The 15,187-nt window shown below is 40.9% G+C and overlaps 1 protein-coding gene across 1 annotated transcript in view; it reads left to right on the plus strand.

The window, feature by feature from the left end:
• Creg2 (cellular repressor of E1A stimulated genes 2) overlaps nucleotides 1–8,803 on the plus strand; it is a 33,524-nt gene extending 24,721 nt beyond the window's left edge. The window contains exons 3-4 of the mRNA XM_027951781.2: nucleotides 7,401–7,514; nucleotides 8,656–8,803. Of these exons, the coding sequence (XP_027807582.2) occupies nucleotides 7,401–7,514; nucleotides 8,656–8,803 (262 nt within the window). The remainder of the gene's footprint in view (nucleotides 1–7,400; nucleotides 7,515–8,655) is intronic.
• Nucleotides 8,804–15,187: the final 6,384 nt, after the last annotated feature.

The following is a 15,187-nucleotide window of genomic DNA, read 5'->3' on the forward strand; positions in this document are numbered from 1 at the left end:
GTCCCAGAAAATCCAGACATATGCCTCCAGGTGTCTCCTCCCTGTGGAACTGCGTGGGGACATACTTAATTCTCCCAGACACGATGCATGGCAATATGTGCAAAGTAGTACCAACCATGGAAGCTCACATGGGCTTACTGTTCAGAGATTTTACTGTAATTCAGTCCTGTGTACACGATAGCACCTGCATGACTGATCGCGGTACTTAGTCTTCCAACTCCCAAAGGTCAAACTGATACAGTGGAGCCCAGGACTTCAGATATATATATATATATATATATATATATATATATATATATACTCATATCAGAAAGGATATTTCAAAGGAGCAAAGGTTATTTCTCAGGAACTGGTCAAGAGCCAGTCCTCCTGAAGATGGGCCTTTCTTTGACATGTGCAGTGTTTGAACAACCCAGGCCTACTGAATTAAGTCTTTATTTCTAGTATTGATGTATTGCTACATCCATGCATACTGTATCAAAAGAAGATACAGAAGATAAGCACATGCTAAATAATTGTACTTGGCTTAAAAATGGAAAAAGCTGGCATTTGTATCATTTGATCAACCAGTGATCACATTGTGAGATGAGACAGATGAATAGTGAGTTAGTATGGAGATTGGAACTGATGGGCACATCCTACCAAGAACCTGTTATGGTCTACTTTAAAGGGGGCCTGGCCTTTACCATGATGCTGCTAGGTATCATCATATCATCAGGGTGGTAAAAATACATTTCTAGAAGCCATATAAAATCTATACTTTCAAATTTTGTAGATCAACCTCTACCCACATTATACATCATCCACAATCCCCTTCATTTAATCCTTTCTACCACCATATCAACCTACTTCTACAACACTCTTAGCAAGAGAGGCAGAGTGGGAAGCCTTTGATATTCATCATTTCAAGAGCGCCATTCAGTCCTTACAATCTTTGTATTAGTTTTCCCGGGCTGCCATAACAAAATACCACAGACTAGGTAGTTTAAAAATACAGAAATTTATTTTCTCACACTTGTAGAGGCGAGATGTCCAGGATAAGTTGCCAGCTAGCTGGCCAGAAGATGACTGTCTTCTCACCATGTCCTCCTGTGATTCTCCTCTATACCCATGTATCTTTGGTGTCTCTTCTTCTTCCTGTAAGAACGCTAGTCCTGAGGAATCATGGCCGCAGCATTGTGACTTCATTTAATCTTAATTATTTCTTTAAAGTCTTTATCTCAGGACTAGGGTTGTAGCTCTGTGGGAGAACATTTGCCCTTTGTAATTGAAACCCCGTGTTCTACTGAGTGACACGGCTTCCCTGCTGCCAAGCCAGGAAGCCACACCTGATACTCCCTGCCAGATGGCAGCATAGCAGTGGAGCAGCTGAGGGGTGGCCTGGGTGGGTGTGAGCGTGAGCAGCAAGTGTGGGCCTCCGCCACGTGGAGTCTGCAGCCAGCGTCCAGGTGAGCCAAGGTGGCTGACCTGTCATCCTTTAGCAGCCAGGCCTGGGCATGGCACAAGGCCTGCTGCAGAAGCCCACTCTAGGCAGCGCTGCAACCCCATCCAATGACCTCAACCTCCTACTTCCTGATCTGCCTTGAGAAAATGGAAGTAGAGCATACTTGAATCGAAGTTGAAACTCAAGACTTGACCAATAGTTTTAGTGTGTCTCCAAACCCCAAATGGCATAAACTTGGACCAACAGAGTTAGTACTTTTCCAAATCCTATTTAGCATAAGTTTGGAATAACAGTGAACCAAGTGCTAAATTAGCACACTCTAGGTGGGAGAAAAATCAGGTCCCCTCCTGCACTGCAAGAGTTCTTTTTTTTTTTTTTAGTTGTATATGGACACATGTCTATTTATTTTTATGTGGTGCTGAGGATGGAACCCAGTGCCTCACACATGCTAGGCAAGCGCTCTACCACTGAGCCACAACCACAACCCCAGCCCAACTGCAAGAGTTCTATTTCTAGTCTTCAATAGATCCTGCCATTACACTCACTCATCCCAATCTGTGGATTTCATTCTTCAAATTCTTCAGACAAGAACCCAGAAAGAAGAACAAACTGAAGATGAGCTGCCGGGGTCTCCGCAACACTGGAGGGCGTGGCCTGCCCTTAAGAACCCCCCAGCACCTCCCAGCTGCAGAGGTCTGCAGCTTGGGCAGACCCCACCCACCAGCAGAAGCAGTGAATCCCGTTTCATCTCAAAACTTCAGTTTCATCAGCTCCACAGAAAGAAAAAAATAAAGCAAGATCTAACTAAAGGTCCTATCTCCAAATATAGACACATGGGAAGTTAGTTCTCTAACATTAGAATTTTGAAGGAACACAAATGAGTCCTCCAGTCTTCAATATTTTCATAATTGATCATACCACAAATTTGGGCACAATCCCAGGCCCTCCAGCCACTCCCACATAAAAATTGAACAACAAAATGGTGGTAGCATCCTTTCAGGGTTATTACACAGCAGGCACTATTCTAACACTTTAGGTGAATGCATGCATTTAATCTTCATGGAGGGGCCCAAGGAATGCCCCCTCTTTCCTTACCACAACCTAAAACAGAAGTTGGCAGTGATTTTTTTTCCTGTAAGGAGCAAATAGAATTTTTATTTTAAGTGCTATAAGCCACACAGTTTCTGTCAAAACAACTCAACTCTGCTGCTGTATCATGACCATACACAATATGGAAGCAAACGTGTGTGGTTGTGATCCAATAAAACTTCATTTCAGCATACCAAAAGGTGAACTTCTTGTAACTCTCATCTGTCATAAAGTATTCTTCTTTTGATGTTTTTTCCCCAACCTTTTAAAAATGTAAAATCCATTCTTACCTCTCAATCTGAACAAAACAGGTGATAGTCCAATTTGGCCCAGAGGCTATAGTTTGCCAATTGAGAAATAAAATGAAGAGTAAGGCAGACAGAATAGCAACTTAATGCTGGTAAACCAACGTGGAAGTTGCAGCAGAACAGGTATCATGTGATGTATGTATGTTAAGGGTTAAATATGCAAAGCAACAAGATGTTGCTTGTGGTGCATCCACAGTTATAAAAGCATGCATGAGTGTAAAAAAAAAACACCAAGTTTAAGGTAATAAAGAAGGAAGAAAGAGAAGGGTATCTGGGTGAATTGTGGGGAATTTCAATTGTATATGTTGTCCTTTATTCTTTAAAGAAGGATCTGGGGCAAAAGTTACAAAATATTGAGATTTGACAAAGTTGTGTGATAGATATTGACAAAATAAGTCCAAATGGCTGCAGAAGGACCTAAAAGAAGAGAAAGCAAAGTCTTCTCCAAGTCTGAGATTCACTAACAGGAGGAAGGTTGTCATGCAGAGATCATGTCAAGAACTAAATCCACCAAAGTGAACATTTTTCTGGAATCTAACTACATCTTGCAAGGTTTTGGGAATACTGGAGTGATCAGTTTTGCTTCCTGACTTGGACACTCCAGTGGGCTTCCAAAACTTACCACTACCCTTATTTGTGTTGGTTGTCAAATTGTGGGACTTGTTAAAAACCCAAGCTCACTTTACCTCTGCAAAACACTGGTTTGGGTGCCTTTGCTCATTTTAACCTCACTCATTATTTCTTTGTTTACAGTATGTAGAGAAGGAAAAGGGTGATCCCTTTTCTATCCAGCATAAAGGGTAATTGTGCTAGATATTGTGGTGCACTCCTATAATCTTGGCTACTTGGGAGGCTAAGGCAGGAGGATCGCACGTTGGAGGCCAGCCTGGGCAATTTAGTAAAATTCTGTCTCAAAATTTAAAAATGTAAAGGGCTGGTTATATAGCTCAGTGGTGAAGAGCTCCTAGGTTCAATCCTTAGTACCACCAAATACAAAAATAATTAAGAGTTTTGGTGACACACATCCCTGTGATAACAGGTCAAAAACAGGAAAGCGTAAGTAATTTATTTAATCATAGTTTTACATGGCATGGAGACTTCAGATTGAGGTGAACTGCCCATTTTTATGCTTAGGCTGATGGACGAAGTCTGGACAGTCAGGTAGAAACTGAATAAAAAGCTAATGGCAATAGAGTGGGGAACCCAGCGAGACCTGCCTGTTCAAACTTTCCCCAACCCTCTGCAGCCTTCCTTCCTCCCAGGTAAAGGGCAGAACCCCTTCCAAACTGGAGAGTCTCATGACCTACTCTCACACAAGGTAGGTCACAGAATTGCTTTACAGGCAACTCTTGTACAGAAAGGCAGGGGAAAATTTGAGTACTCTTTTTAGGTTCCATGGTCAGCTTTGGGGAAAAGGGGTTCTGGTTTCTATGACCTGCCTTGAGGATAAGGAATTCTGGTTTCTATGGTTTGACTTGGGGGAGAAGGAGGAGAGAGAAACAGGAGGTGGTGATGTGAATCAAGGTGTCTGATTACTTTGTGGTTGTGGTGTGATTGCACTGGGATTACAAGTGTATAGGGTTAACGTTTCCCTGTGCAAAAGTACAGGGTTAACATTCCCCAGTTGCTATATGGCACACCGGCCGGCCCTTGATCTCTCCAGGCAAACGTCCAGAGACGTCCGTTTTAACCTTAAGTCGCAGACACTGTCTCCTAGGAATAAAAGATTCTGAACTTCAGAAGATAACCACACTGTGTGCTCTGAACTTCAAGTCTGCCTGCTTTCTAGAAGAATTCCTCACAAATAGCCTTTTTTTTTAATCTTATTTTTTTGGGGGGTGGGTGGGTTTTTTTTTTTGTTTGTTTGTTTGTTTGTTTTGGGTTTTTTTTTTTTTTTTTTTTGGTCTTTTTTGGAACTGGGGGTCAAACCCAGGTGCCGCAGTCTGGCTGGGCACAATCAGGAGCCACTTGTCAAAAGAAACTAACTTTATAAAAATAAAGAAAAGAACCACACACGCCAAACAAAAAGAACCACACACGCCAAACAAAACAGCCTCTCAGGAAAAACCCTCAGAGCCTCAACTGCCACCACCGGCTTTCCACAAGCCTCTCTCTCCACACAAGCTTCTCTCCACCTCCCACAATCCTCCTGCTCTTGAGGCCGATTGGCTGGGTCACGTGGGCGGAGCCAAAAAAGTCCCCCAATGAGCAGCTCCGTGGTCTGAAAGGGCAGGGAAACAGCCCAATGAGCATCACCGCAGAGGAGCCAATCAGCTAGATGTTGCTGGGGCCGCTGTGAGCCAATCATCAGCCGGCAGCTGGAAGTTTGCTGGGGCCCCTTCGGCTGTGGCTCTCAACACCCAGGGCTTTGTGAATGTAAGGCAGACGCTTTGCCACTGAGCTACATCCCAGCCCACAAATAGCCTTTTGGTGATAAAGCCTATATAATAAATGTGTAGAGCCAGCTCTGGGTCACTGTTCCTCCACCAGAGGATGGTACCACCTGATCTCACCTTTCTAAGTGTTTATGTGTTTTTCTTAATTCCCCATCACCCCTCACAGTCTTCTGAATTAACAGCCATGCAGATCACCACAGGAGGGCAGGAGAGGATCAGGGAGGAAACTGCCCTCTCACTTTCAGGTATCTTTTTCTGAGCCCCAACAGGAACATCACTTTTTATTATTTTATTCTTCATACTTTCTTATGAGCTTAAAATACTTTAAAATTTAATAGAAAAAAAATTTTAAAAATCTAAAAAAGAGGGGCTGGGGATGTGGCTCAAGCGGTAGCACACTTGCCTAGCATGCGCGGGGCGCTGGGTTCGATCCTCAACACCACATAAAAATAAAATAAAGATGTTGTGTCCACCTAAAAAAAAAAAAAAACTAAAAAAGAAAGGTATTAAATCTAGTATTTGTTTTGTGTTTAGTTAAGGCTTTTTTTCATTGAGCTTCACGAATGTCTAGAGTTTGAACCTGAGTGCTTCCCTTAGTACATTTTTCATCAATCATTGCACACACAGTTAACTTCCCAAATCATAGTCAAACCAAAAACATTTGAATAAAAAAAGTTATATTGCTGTAATGGAATTAATTGTCCCACCCCCAATTCACATGTTGAGGACCCTCTGGAACCCCAGGATGTGATTATTTGGAGACAGAATACTAAAAGGGGTAACTAAGTTAAGATGTCATCTTTAGAATGGTCCCATATGGCTGCTGTCCTTATGAGAAGAGGAAATTAGGACACAGACATGCACAGAGGGAGGATCAAGTAAAGACCCAGACAGAGATGGTCATCTGCAAGCTGAGAAGAGTTGGGCAGGACGGCAGCCTTACTGCAAAAACTGACTCCTTAGTGGGTCTTGCAGATAGTAGGCATGTTGTGTGTATTTTTAAAAAGTTTTATTGAGGTATAATTAATTTAAAGAATTGAACATACTTGTAGTGTTCAATTTGATGAATTTAGACATATGCAAATACCAGGAATAGACACATTCAACACCTCCCAAAATTTTCTTGTGTCCCTTTGTTTTGTTTCGGTTTTGTAGCACAAATACAAAAAAAAAAAAAAAAAAAAAAAGGGAAGGGGACAATATTGTATTGTTAATTCTAGGTATGATGTTGTACAGAAGATCCTAGAACTTATTCCTCTAAGGTAATTGTGTTAGTTAGCTTTCTGTTACTGCAACAAAATACCTGAGATGATCAACTTATAGAGAAGGTTTTTTTGGGGCTCACAGTTTTCAGAGGCTTGGTCCATGGTCAGTTGGCCCAATTGCTTTTGGTCCTGCAGTAGAGCAGCACGTCATGGTGGGAAGCATGTAGCATAGTAAAACTGATCACCTCTTGGCCACAAGGAAAACAGAAAAAAAAAAAAAAAAGAGGGACTAAGGCCCCACCATCCCCTTCAAGGGCATATTACTAGCACCTAGAAGACCTCTCAGTAAGCCTCAGCTCTTCCTGTTTCCATGACCTCCCACCAGTGCCAAGTTGGGGTCTAAGGCTTCATTACACGGGCCTTTAGGAGACATTCCAGATACAAATTGCAGCAGTAACTGAAATGTCATCTTTTGGTAACAAATTCCCATTTCTCCTGGCACATGCATCCTTGACTTCAGAAACTTCTAATAGCCTCTCAACTGTAAACCTCAACTTATGAAAGCACACCTATCATACTGCCCATGCTAAAGTATTTTAAGATAATTATAGTAAGTAGTAAAAGTGTGAATGAGATATTCAGAAATATGACGAGCACTTTAAATTTTTCACAAAATCCCTAGTGTTTCAGACTGATGTTTTGTCATTGTTATTTTATTTTTATTTATATGGTTTGGTAGCAGGGTTTGAACTCAGGGGCACTTGACCACTGAGCCACATCCTCACCCTATTTTATCTAGAGACAGGGTCTCACTGAGTTGCTTAGCACCTCCTTTTTGCTGAGGCTGGCTTTGAACTTATAGATTCAGACTCTCAAGCCATAGAGATTATAGGCATGTGCCACTGCGTGCGGCTCTGTCATTGTTTTAATATGTGAAAAAAACATTCTTTACCTGCAGGAAAAACATCGTGGACCCAGAAGATTCCCGATGTGTCCGATTAACGCTCACTGGCCAGATGACTTCAGTATCTCTAGAAGAAGTAGAATTTGCCAAGCAGGCCATGTTTTCAAGGTGTGTAGATGCTCTAAAATTGGTTGGCCCAGAAATATACGATAATAAAACATAGCTTTCATGGTTGTGCCATTGGATGCCTCGGATGGATACAATGACAGTGGTTGGTCTGAGTGCCTTTCAGTGGCAATGTGGCCAACTTTGTGCTGGCCACCATGATCACTAGCAGGAGCAGTAGAGGCCATGGAGGCCAGACAGGTGGCCCAAGGTGGGCTGACACTACCTTTGGAAAACACCCCACATTGAAGTGTTCCAGGCACAATTGCTACCAATTTTCATCCTTTGGTAATATCCTGCCCTACAATGAAAATAACGGAACCTGCCTAATCAAGTTAATGCAACAAACATGGTCCCATGTCCTCTCTTGGCATTTACTTGGTTACAGATGTTTTTCCCTGTTTGGACTTGGTCTTTGAATTATGTTTATAACATTTTTAGTTCTAAAGGACATTTTTATGACGTTAAAAAGATTAGTGAGCCACAACTTCTACCCTCAAGGTTATTACAATGTGTGCAGGGGTGCCCGTGGGGGGAGAAGGCAAGTCGGTCAATAACAGAAGGTGAACTGGAACGTTTCCTGTCCACTGTGATTGGTTCTCAGCCTGGATCAACAGTCCTGAGCTTGCTACAGGAACAGAAACCTTTCCATGAGCAGACGTGTTTCATGGGTTCCCTGTTTGTTAACATTTCACACAGAGAATCATGAAGCCTTTCTCGATGTTTCCTACTAACAATCACCGACATCCACTGCAGGTGTTTTATGTGTGCCTCCTTATTTGCTCCCCACATGCCTTCCTGACCCAAGCACCATCAGGCTCACCCAGATGACAGGTAAGGATACTGGGGCTTGTGAGCACTGAGGGCCCACAAGGCTTTGCAGCTCATCAGCAGTTGAACTTGGTCAAATCAAGGAGCCTGGCTCGAGATGTGAGATTTTTGCCATTCAGTGTAGGGACTGTGAGCTTCCTGCCTTCCCAAAGCTGTCCCAGGCCCTCATACCCAGCTCCTCAGCTTCTGCCTCTGGCTGAGTTGAGCAGCTCTCAGCCTAAATAAGGCTAGGAGTCTGAAGGTCCGTAACCTGGCCCAGGGTGCACCCCTTTGATAAGAACAACTTTACTGTGATCTCTCTTTGTTCCTTCAGGCACCCAGGGATGAGGAAGTGGCCCCGTCAGTATGAATGGTTCTTCATGAAGATGAGAATAGAATATATTTGGCTTCAGAAATGGTATGGAGGTGTATCTGACATTTCAAAGGAGGAATATTTCAAAGCGGTTCCTAGAAAGGCCTGATGCAATGGAAGAAAGTCCCTGCTGTTTGCATTATAGTGAAAACCTTTTACGTGATGTAACCGGACAGCTCTTGAACGCTGTCTCTTTGTTGAAGGCTTCATGGTGCCCTGTCACCTACAGCAGAACGAGAGGATGAAGAGGGAGCCTTGCGCGTGACTTGAGACTCAAGGGGTCATTTGAAGATCCTCCACTTTCACAGGTTCTTCACAGAGATCGTCTTCGTTTACATTGCGTTCAATCCAGACTCACCTCTTGGTTGTCAAAACGGCACACTGAGACCTTTACTGGTCCATTCTTTAGGAAAAAAAAATTATGCCTGTGTGTACAATATGATTGCTCTGTATTGTGAGACTGTTTTTGTTGTTTTCTGTGCCAAACACAGTGTCTTGGATCAAAACTTATTGCAACCACAAAGGGGTTGAATATGCACCACACAGCCTCAAAACTGTGTACAGGGTGAGGGTGGAGGACTATCTGTCTGTGGGTCACTCATCATGCTCCTGGATTGCAAATACATCATTGAGTCACATTGGCTAGATTGTAACCAATGTCACTTATGGTCACTTATGGACTCCTCCCCCCTCTAACGTGATCAGCAATGTAAGAACGGGCAGAGTTTGCAGCACAGGCCTATTCTGTAGAAGCAGATGTTGGTAGAACACCAAAAAGAATGGGGTAGATTTGGCCTCAAGCTTCTTAGATCCCAACTGCTCACATTTTTTTTATAGAGAATTCCCCACTCGCATGCATGAGGAGTGGCATCCAAAATAAGAAGCACCTCATGCCATGGATTGTAGAGAGGAAAAGGGAGAAGAGTGAGGCTGTGAAGCAAGCAAAGACAGAGCCTGAAAGGAGGATGTAAGAGATCACTAACTGAGGGTGCTTTCCAGAGGTCATCTCATTTAGGCCCTATAACCAATGAGGGTATGTCCTCATTGTCACTTCCAGACAAGGAAACTGAGGCTCTGCATGGCCAAGTCAATATTCAAGGTCAGACTCCTGAACTCCCTGCACAGAATGGATGAGTGCTTTTGATTTTAAGAACAGAGTTACTAAAATGCTTAGTCGCTGAAAATCCTTAAAGGGAGTATGAAAGACAGTGACTGATTTGTCTGGAGATGATTTGTCACTGCTTTCAGGATTTCAAAAAAAAGAAAAAGGGAGGGGTCTCTGAAATTTGAGTACACATCCTGCATGGACCGATGTGTACACACCTAAGATCTCTTACAATTGAAATCTATAAAGAATCTGGTACAATCCAAGTTTTCTATTTTTCTATAATAATTATGACTCTCTTCGATGGGTTTGGTATGCTCTATAACATAACAACCATCATTATGTATAGAAAATTCTTAAAGAAAATGTTATTAGTGGTTTTTGCTTTTGCTTAACAAAATAAGACATGAAGGTTTGAGTTGTCAAAAATATATTTTAAGTGCCTGTTACTAAAAACATAGTAACACGCACAGGATTCTTTTTTGTCATAAGCCAATTCTCAAAAGAGTTCCTAGCAATGGAATATAAAAATAAGATGTTTTTTTCAGGGTATTTCATATTTTCAGAGTTTAAAGTTACTGCTACCCTAATTTTAAGGAAAGATTGGGGAGAGAAACTGGAAGAACAAGCACGGGTAAAGGTTGTCAGGTATTTATCCAAATTGCACAAAACAACATCTGAACAATCAGAATAATCTTGAAAATTCACAAGTTTGAGTTGGATGGGCTCCATTCAGGGAATTATGTTTCAGAAAAATCTCAAAAAATGTATGCTGATTAAAAATTTTAAGACTATATTGGGGAGCTGAAGGTAATTCAATGAAGAGTGCTTGCCTAGTACATGTGAAGTCCTGGGTTCAATCTCCAGCACTGAAAAGGAAAAAAAGACTATACTGGAAGTTTTAGACATAGTAAGGCAAGGAAAATAAAATAAAATGAATATGGATTGGTTAAAAAAAATTAAAAGTATTCCTATTTACAGATGACATGATTGTTTACATAGAAAATTCCAAATGATCTACTTCTTAAATAATAACAATAAAAAAACCCCACCTGGGACTAGTGAGTGAAGTAAGGTCCAAGGATACAAGATCAGCACATGAACATGTGGAAATCAAAACTATAATCACAATACCACTTGCTGCCACTTCAAAGAAAATTAAATTATACTTGGTATAAACTTAACAAAACATGTACAGAATTTGAATGCTGAAAGATATCAATGACTTAAATAAATGAAGTGTCTTGGATCAAAACTTTTTGCAACCACAAAGGGGTTGAATATGCACCACACAGCCTCAAAACTGTGTACAGGGTGAGGGTGGAGGACTATCTGTCTGTGGGTCAGACATATATATAAATATATTCATGGATTTGAAGACACAAAATAGTAAAGATGCCAACTCTCCCAAACTGATCTCTTGGTTTAATGTAATTATTATCAAAACCCCAGAAAGGTTTTTGTAGACATATGCAAACTTTTTCTAAAAGTTTTCAGGCTTTGAGATAGCTGAAACAATCTTGTAAAAGAACAAAGTAGGAGAAATCACTCTATCCAATGGAAAAATTTATTACATAGCAATAGTACTTAAGATGGCGTGTGATTGGTAGAGGTTTAAACATATAGGTGAATAGAACAGAACAGTGAATCTAGAAATAGTACCACACAAATATGCTGAACTAATTTTTAATAAAGATACAGAATTAATTCAACATAAGGAGGATAATCTTTTCAGTAAATATACCGGAGCAACAGGAAATCCATGAGAAAATAAAATGAACCTTGGACTAAATTTCATACCTTCTACAAACATTAACTCAAAAGAGATCGTATCTGTAAATATAAAATGTGAAACTATAAAACTATAGAAAGAAATATAAAGTCTTTTGAATCAATGGCTAAGCAAAGGGTTTTTTGACCTGACACCAAAATCTATAAAAGGAAAATTCGATAAATTAGACCTTATCAAAATTTAAAAGATTTGTTCTGCAAAAGACCATGTTAAGAAGACGGAAGGCAGGCTATATACTGAGAGCAAATATCTGCAAACCACATATCTGACAAAAGACTAATATCTAGAATACGTAAAGAACTCTCAAAACGCAAGAGCTTTTTTAAAACTCCAATTAGAAAATGATTATGATGGACCATTTCACTGCAGAGGATCTACAAATGGCAAATAAACACATGAGATGATATTCAACATCATTAGTCATTAGGGAACAACAAACTAAAACCACAATGAGGTATCACTACGCACCTACCAAGTCTGCCAAAATAAAAGGTAATGAGAACATCAAACGTTGGCAAGCATACCTGCCAGGAAACTGGATCAGTCATCCACTGCTGCTGGGAATGGAAAATAGAATAACCACTCTGGGAAACCATGTGGCTGTTTCCTGACTAGATGTGTAATGGCCATGCCAACCAGCAATTGCACACCGAGGCATTTATGCCAGAGAAATGAATACTGATTTTCATAGAATAACTTGCACATGGATTATTCATAATATTAAAGAACTGGAAATAACCAGCTGTCATTTAATCTGGTGGCTGTTAAAACAAATTGTGATACATCCATTGCATGGAAAACTATTCAACAATAAAAAGGAGCTAATTACCAAAACAGGCAGCAACTTGGATGAATCTCCAGAGAATTATGCTGAAAGAGAAAAGCCAATCTTAACAGTTTATACACTGTGTGATTCCATTCATGGAACATTTTGAAGTGCAAAATTATAGGAATGAAGGCTAGATTAGGGGTTGCCAGGGAGGAAGGTAGAGAACAACCGAGGTGGTTGAAACTGTGCAAAGTTAACACAAAAGAACCTGTGGTGATGGAAATGCTCAGTATCTTGACCAAATCCTGGTTGTGAAATCGTACTATAGTTTAGTAAGATATTACCTTCAAGGGAAACTGGGTTAAAAGCTTCGGAGCAATTTTTGATATTATTTCTTAAAACTGCATTTAATCTCTAAATACCTACAACTATCTCAGAAACTACAATTATCTCAGAGGGAAAGGTTTAATATAAACAGGACTCAAACTTTCACTTAAACAAGGCATTGTATTCTCTCTCTTGTTGGTCCCCAACACAACAAGGAACTGAGCTAGAGCCAAAATCTAGCAGAAAGGGGACAGCATTTCTTCTGTTTAACCAGAAATATGTATACGGAAGAGATGTAAGCCATCTTTAATAGTTTTCTAAATGTATTCAATTTAATATTGAATACAATTAAAAATCCAACAGTGGCTGGGGTATAGCTCAGTGGTAGGGTGCATACATAACATTCTCCAAGCAGTGGATCAACCCCCAGCTCTGCATAAAGGGAATTGGACAAATCTGTGTGTAGATTTTAGGTGGGACACTAAGGAGGGGAAGATGTCTTCAAGTTTTTGGCACGAACACATTGAGTAAGCTATAAGTGTATTTATGTACCCACAACTGTATATAATGATTCTCCACTGATGTTTATATAAATAACTATATTTCCAGTGATCTTCCTCTACATATTCTGGGAAGGAATTCTTTTGTTTCTGTGAATAAGTGAAGTAAAGTACAGTCAGATCCCCATGTTTTTCTTTACAGCGGCTGGACAGAGTCATGATGCTGATGTATAGTGTAATTCTGCTGTTTCTTGTTTCAATATCCCTTGTCTACCCTGACTCTGTAGCAGAGTTGTTTGGGAGTTGAAATGTGTTTCTACAATTTCCCTAAAAAAACATCTGTATTTCATCTTTAATAACTGAACTGAATCAAATACTGTTTGGAAAATAAAACTGCCCTGGAATACTCTATTGATGTTTATTTGATTGCTATAGCAGCAATTATGGAAAATTTGAATTGTAATGAAGCTATGATTTGTCTGTACCATGTAATGCATGTGGACTGTAAAATGTTTCCAAAACTAGATGTGTCTGTGTCACCAAAGACTATTTCCTGATATGGTTTCTGTGCTTGATTAAATTAAATTATGATATTTATGTACAGTTATTTCATGTGATATTATAAATTAACATTTTTTTAATTTTCAAGAAAATAGATGTTACTACAATGAATCGGCTCAAAAATTTCTAATAGAAAGAAAAGAATGAGCTGGGTGACATTACATTATGACTTTGTGTTTTGAGATGGGGTCTTTCTATGTTGTCCAGTTGGCCTTGAGCCCCATGGACTCAAGAAATCCTCTGGCCTCGGCCTTCTGAGGAGCTGGGACTATAGGATTGCATCACCACACCTGTTAAGATTTATATATATATTTATATTTATTTTTATGTGGTGCTGAGGATCGAACCCAGTGCCTCACACATGCAAGGCAAGCGCTCTACCGCTGAGCCACAGCCGCAGCCCCTGTTAAGATTTTTTTTAAAGGCTCTGAGTAAAATGTACTTCATTCACAGACTTGAAAATGCTAAGGTACTCACACTTTGGTATTCCCACTTTGAAATATTTGCCATTTTCAGCACAGTTTCCCCCTAGAGTCCAGGACTAGAAAAAGTCCTGTTTTATAGATGAAAAAGCACAAGCAAGGGGTCACACACAGAGTGTGGCAAAAAAAAAAAAAATGACATATGCCCATGAGAGTGACCAATCCTGGCTGACTGCAGCATCCGAGGACCACCCATCAACCCCTTCTACTTAAGGTACCAAACCAAGCTCAAGCCCTAATGGGGCCTGGGATGCAGGACTTCCCACAGTAATGCCAGTGAAGTCCTTGCAAACCTGGATGGGTTGCTCCCAATTTCTCAACTCCACCTCAGCCCTGTGTCCTGGACCACACCTTGGGTTGCTCATCTCTAGAACTGACCATGTATCCAGACACCTCCAACCATGTATTCTGTCCATCCAGTCCTTTCTCTGCTGCTGCCCAGCCTTCATTCCCTGGCAAACCTGCTCAAGAAAGCAATCAACGAAAGGCCCTGCCCTCAGGATGCTTATGTTTTGTGAAACAAAGTAGACCTCATGAGCCTATCAACTGATTTGATGCTCCATCAGTTCAGCCAATATCTTCAATATCCACCATTGTCCATTTGACCACAGGGCACACCCTAGCCCTGGATAAATTCAGCTTCATCTCTGCAGCCAGTTTTTATTCACAAGCACGCCTCCCATCTTAAATCTGAGGTCCACATCCTTAACTGGGAGCAGTGTGACCCTAGCTTGATTCCCTGCCACTCTTTCCCATTCTCTTATGGATTCTGCCTGAGAACTTTGGAGCCTTCCTATGAGTGGCTTCCTTCCAGGTGCACAGTTCTTTCTCTGAATGTAGAATGGTTTTCTGGGTGAAGAATGCCTCTGTCCCAACGTAGACAGGGACAAGAAGAAGTATGTGCAAGGTAGAGGCAGGTGTGGTGGAAAAAGGGAAGGGGAGTTTCAGGTATTTTTT

This window comes from Marmota flaviventris, chromosome 14, assembly GCF_047511675.1.
Source record: "Marmota flaviventris isolate mMarFla1 chromosome 14, mMarFla1.hap1, whole genome shotgun sequence".
Lineage (NCBI taxonomy): Eukaryota > Metazoa > Chordata > Mammalia > Rodentia > Sciuridae > Marmota > Marmota flaviventris.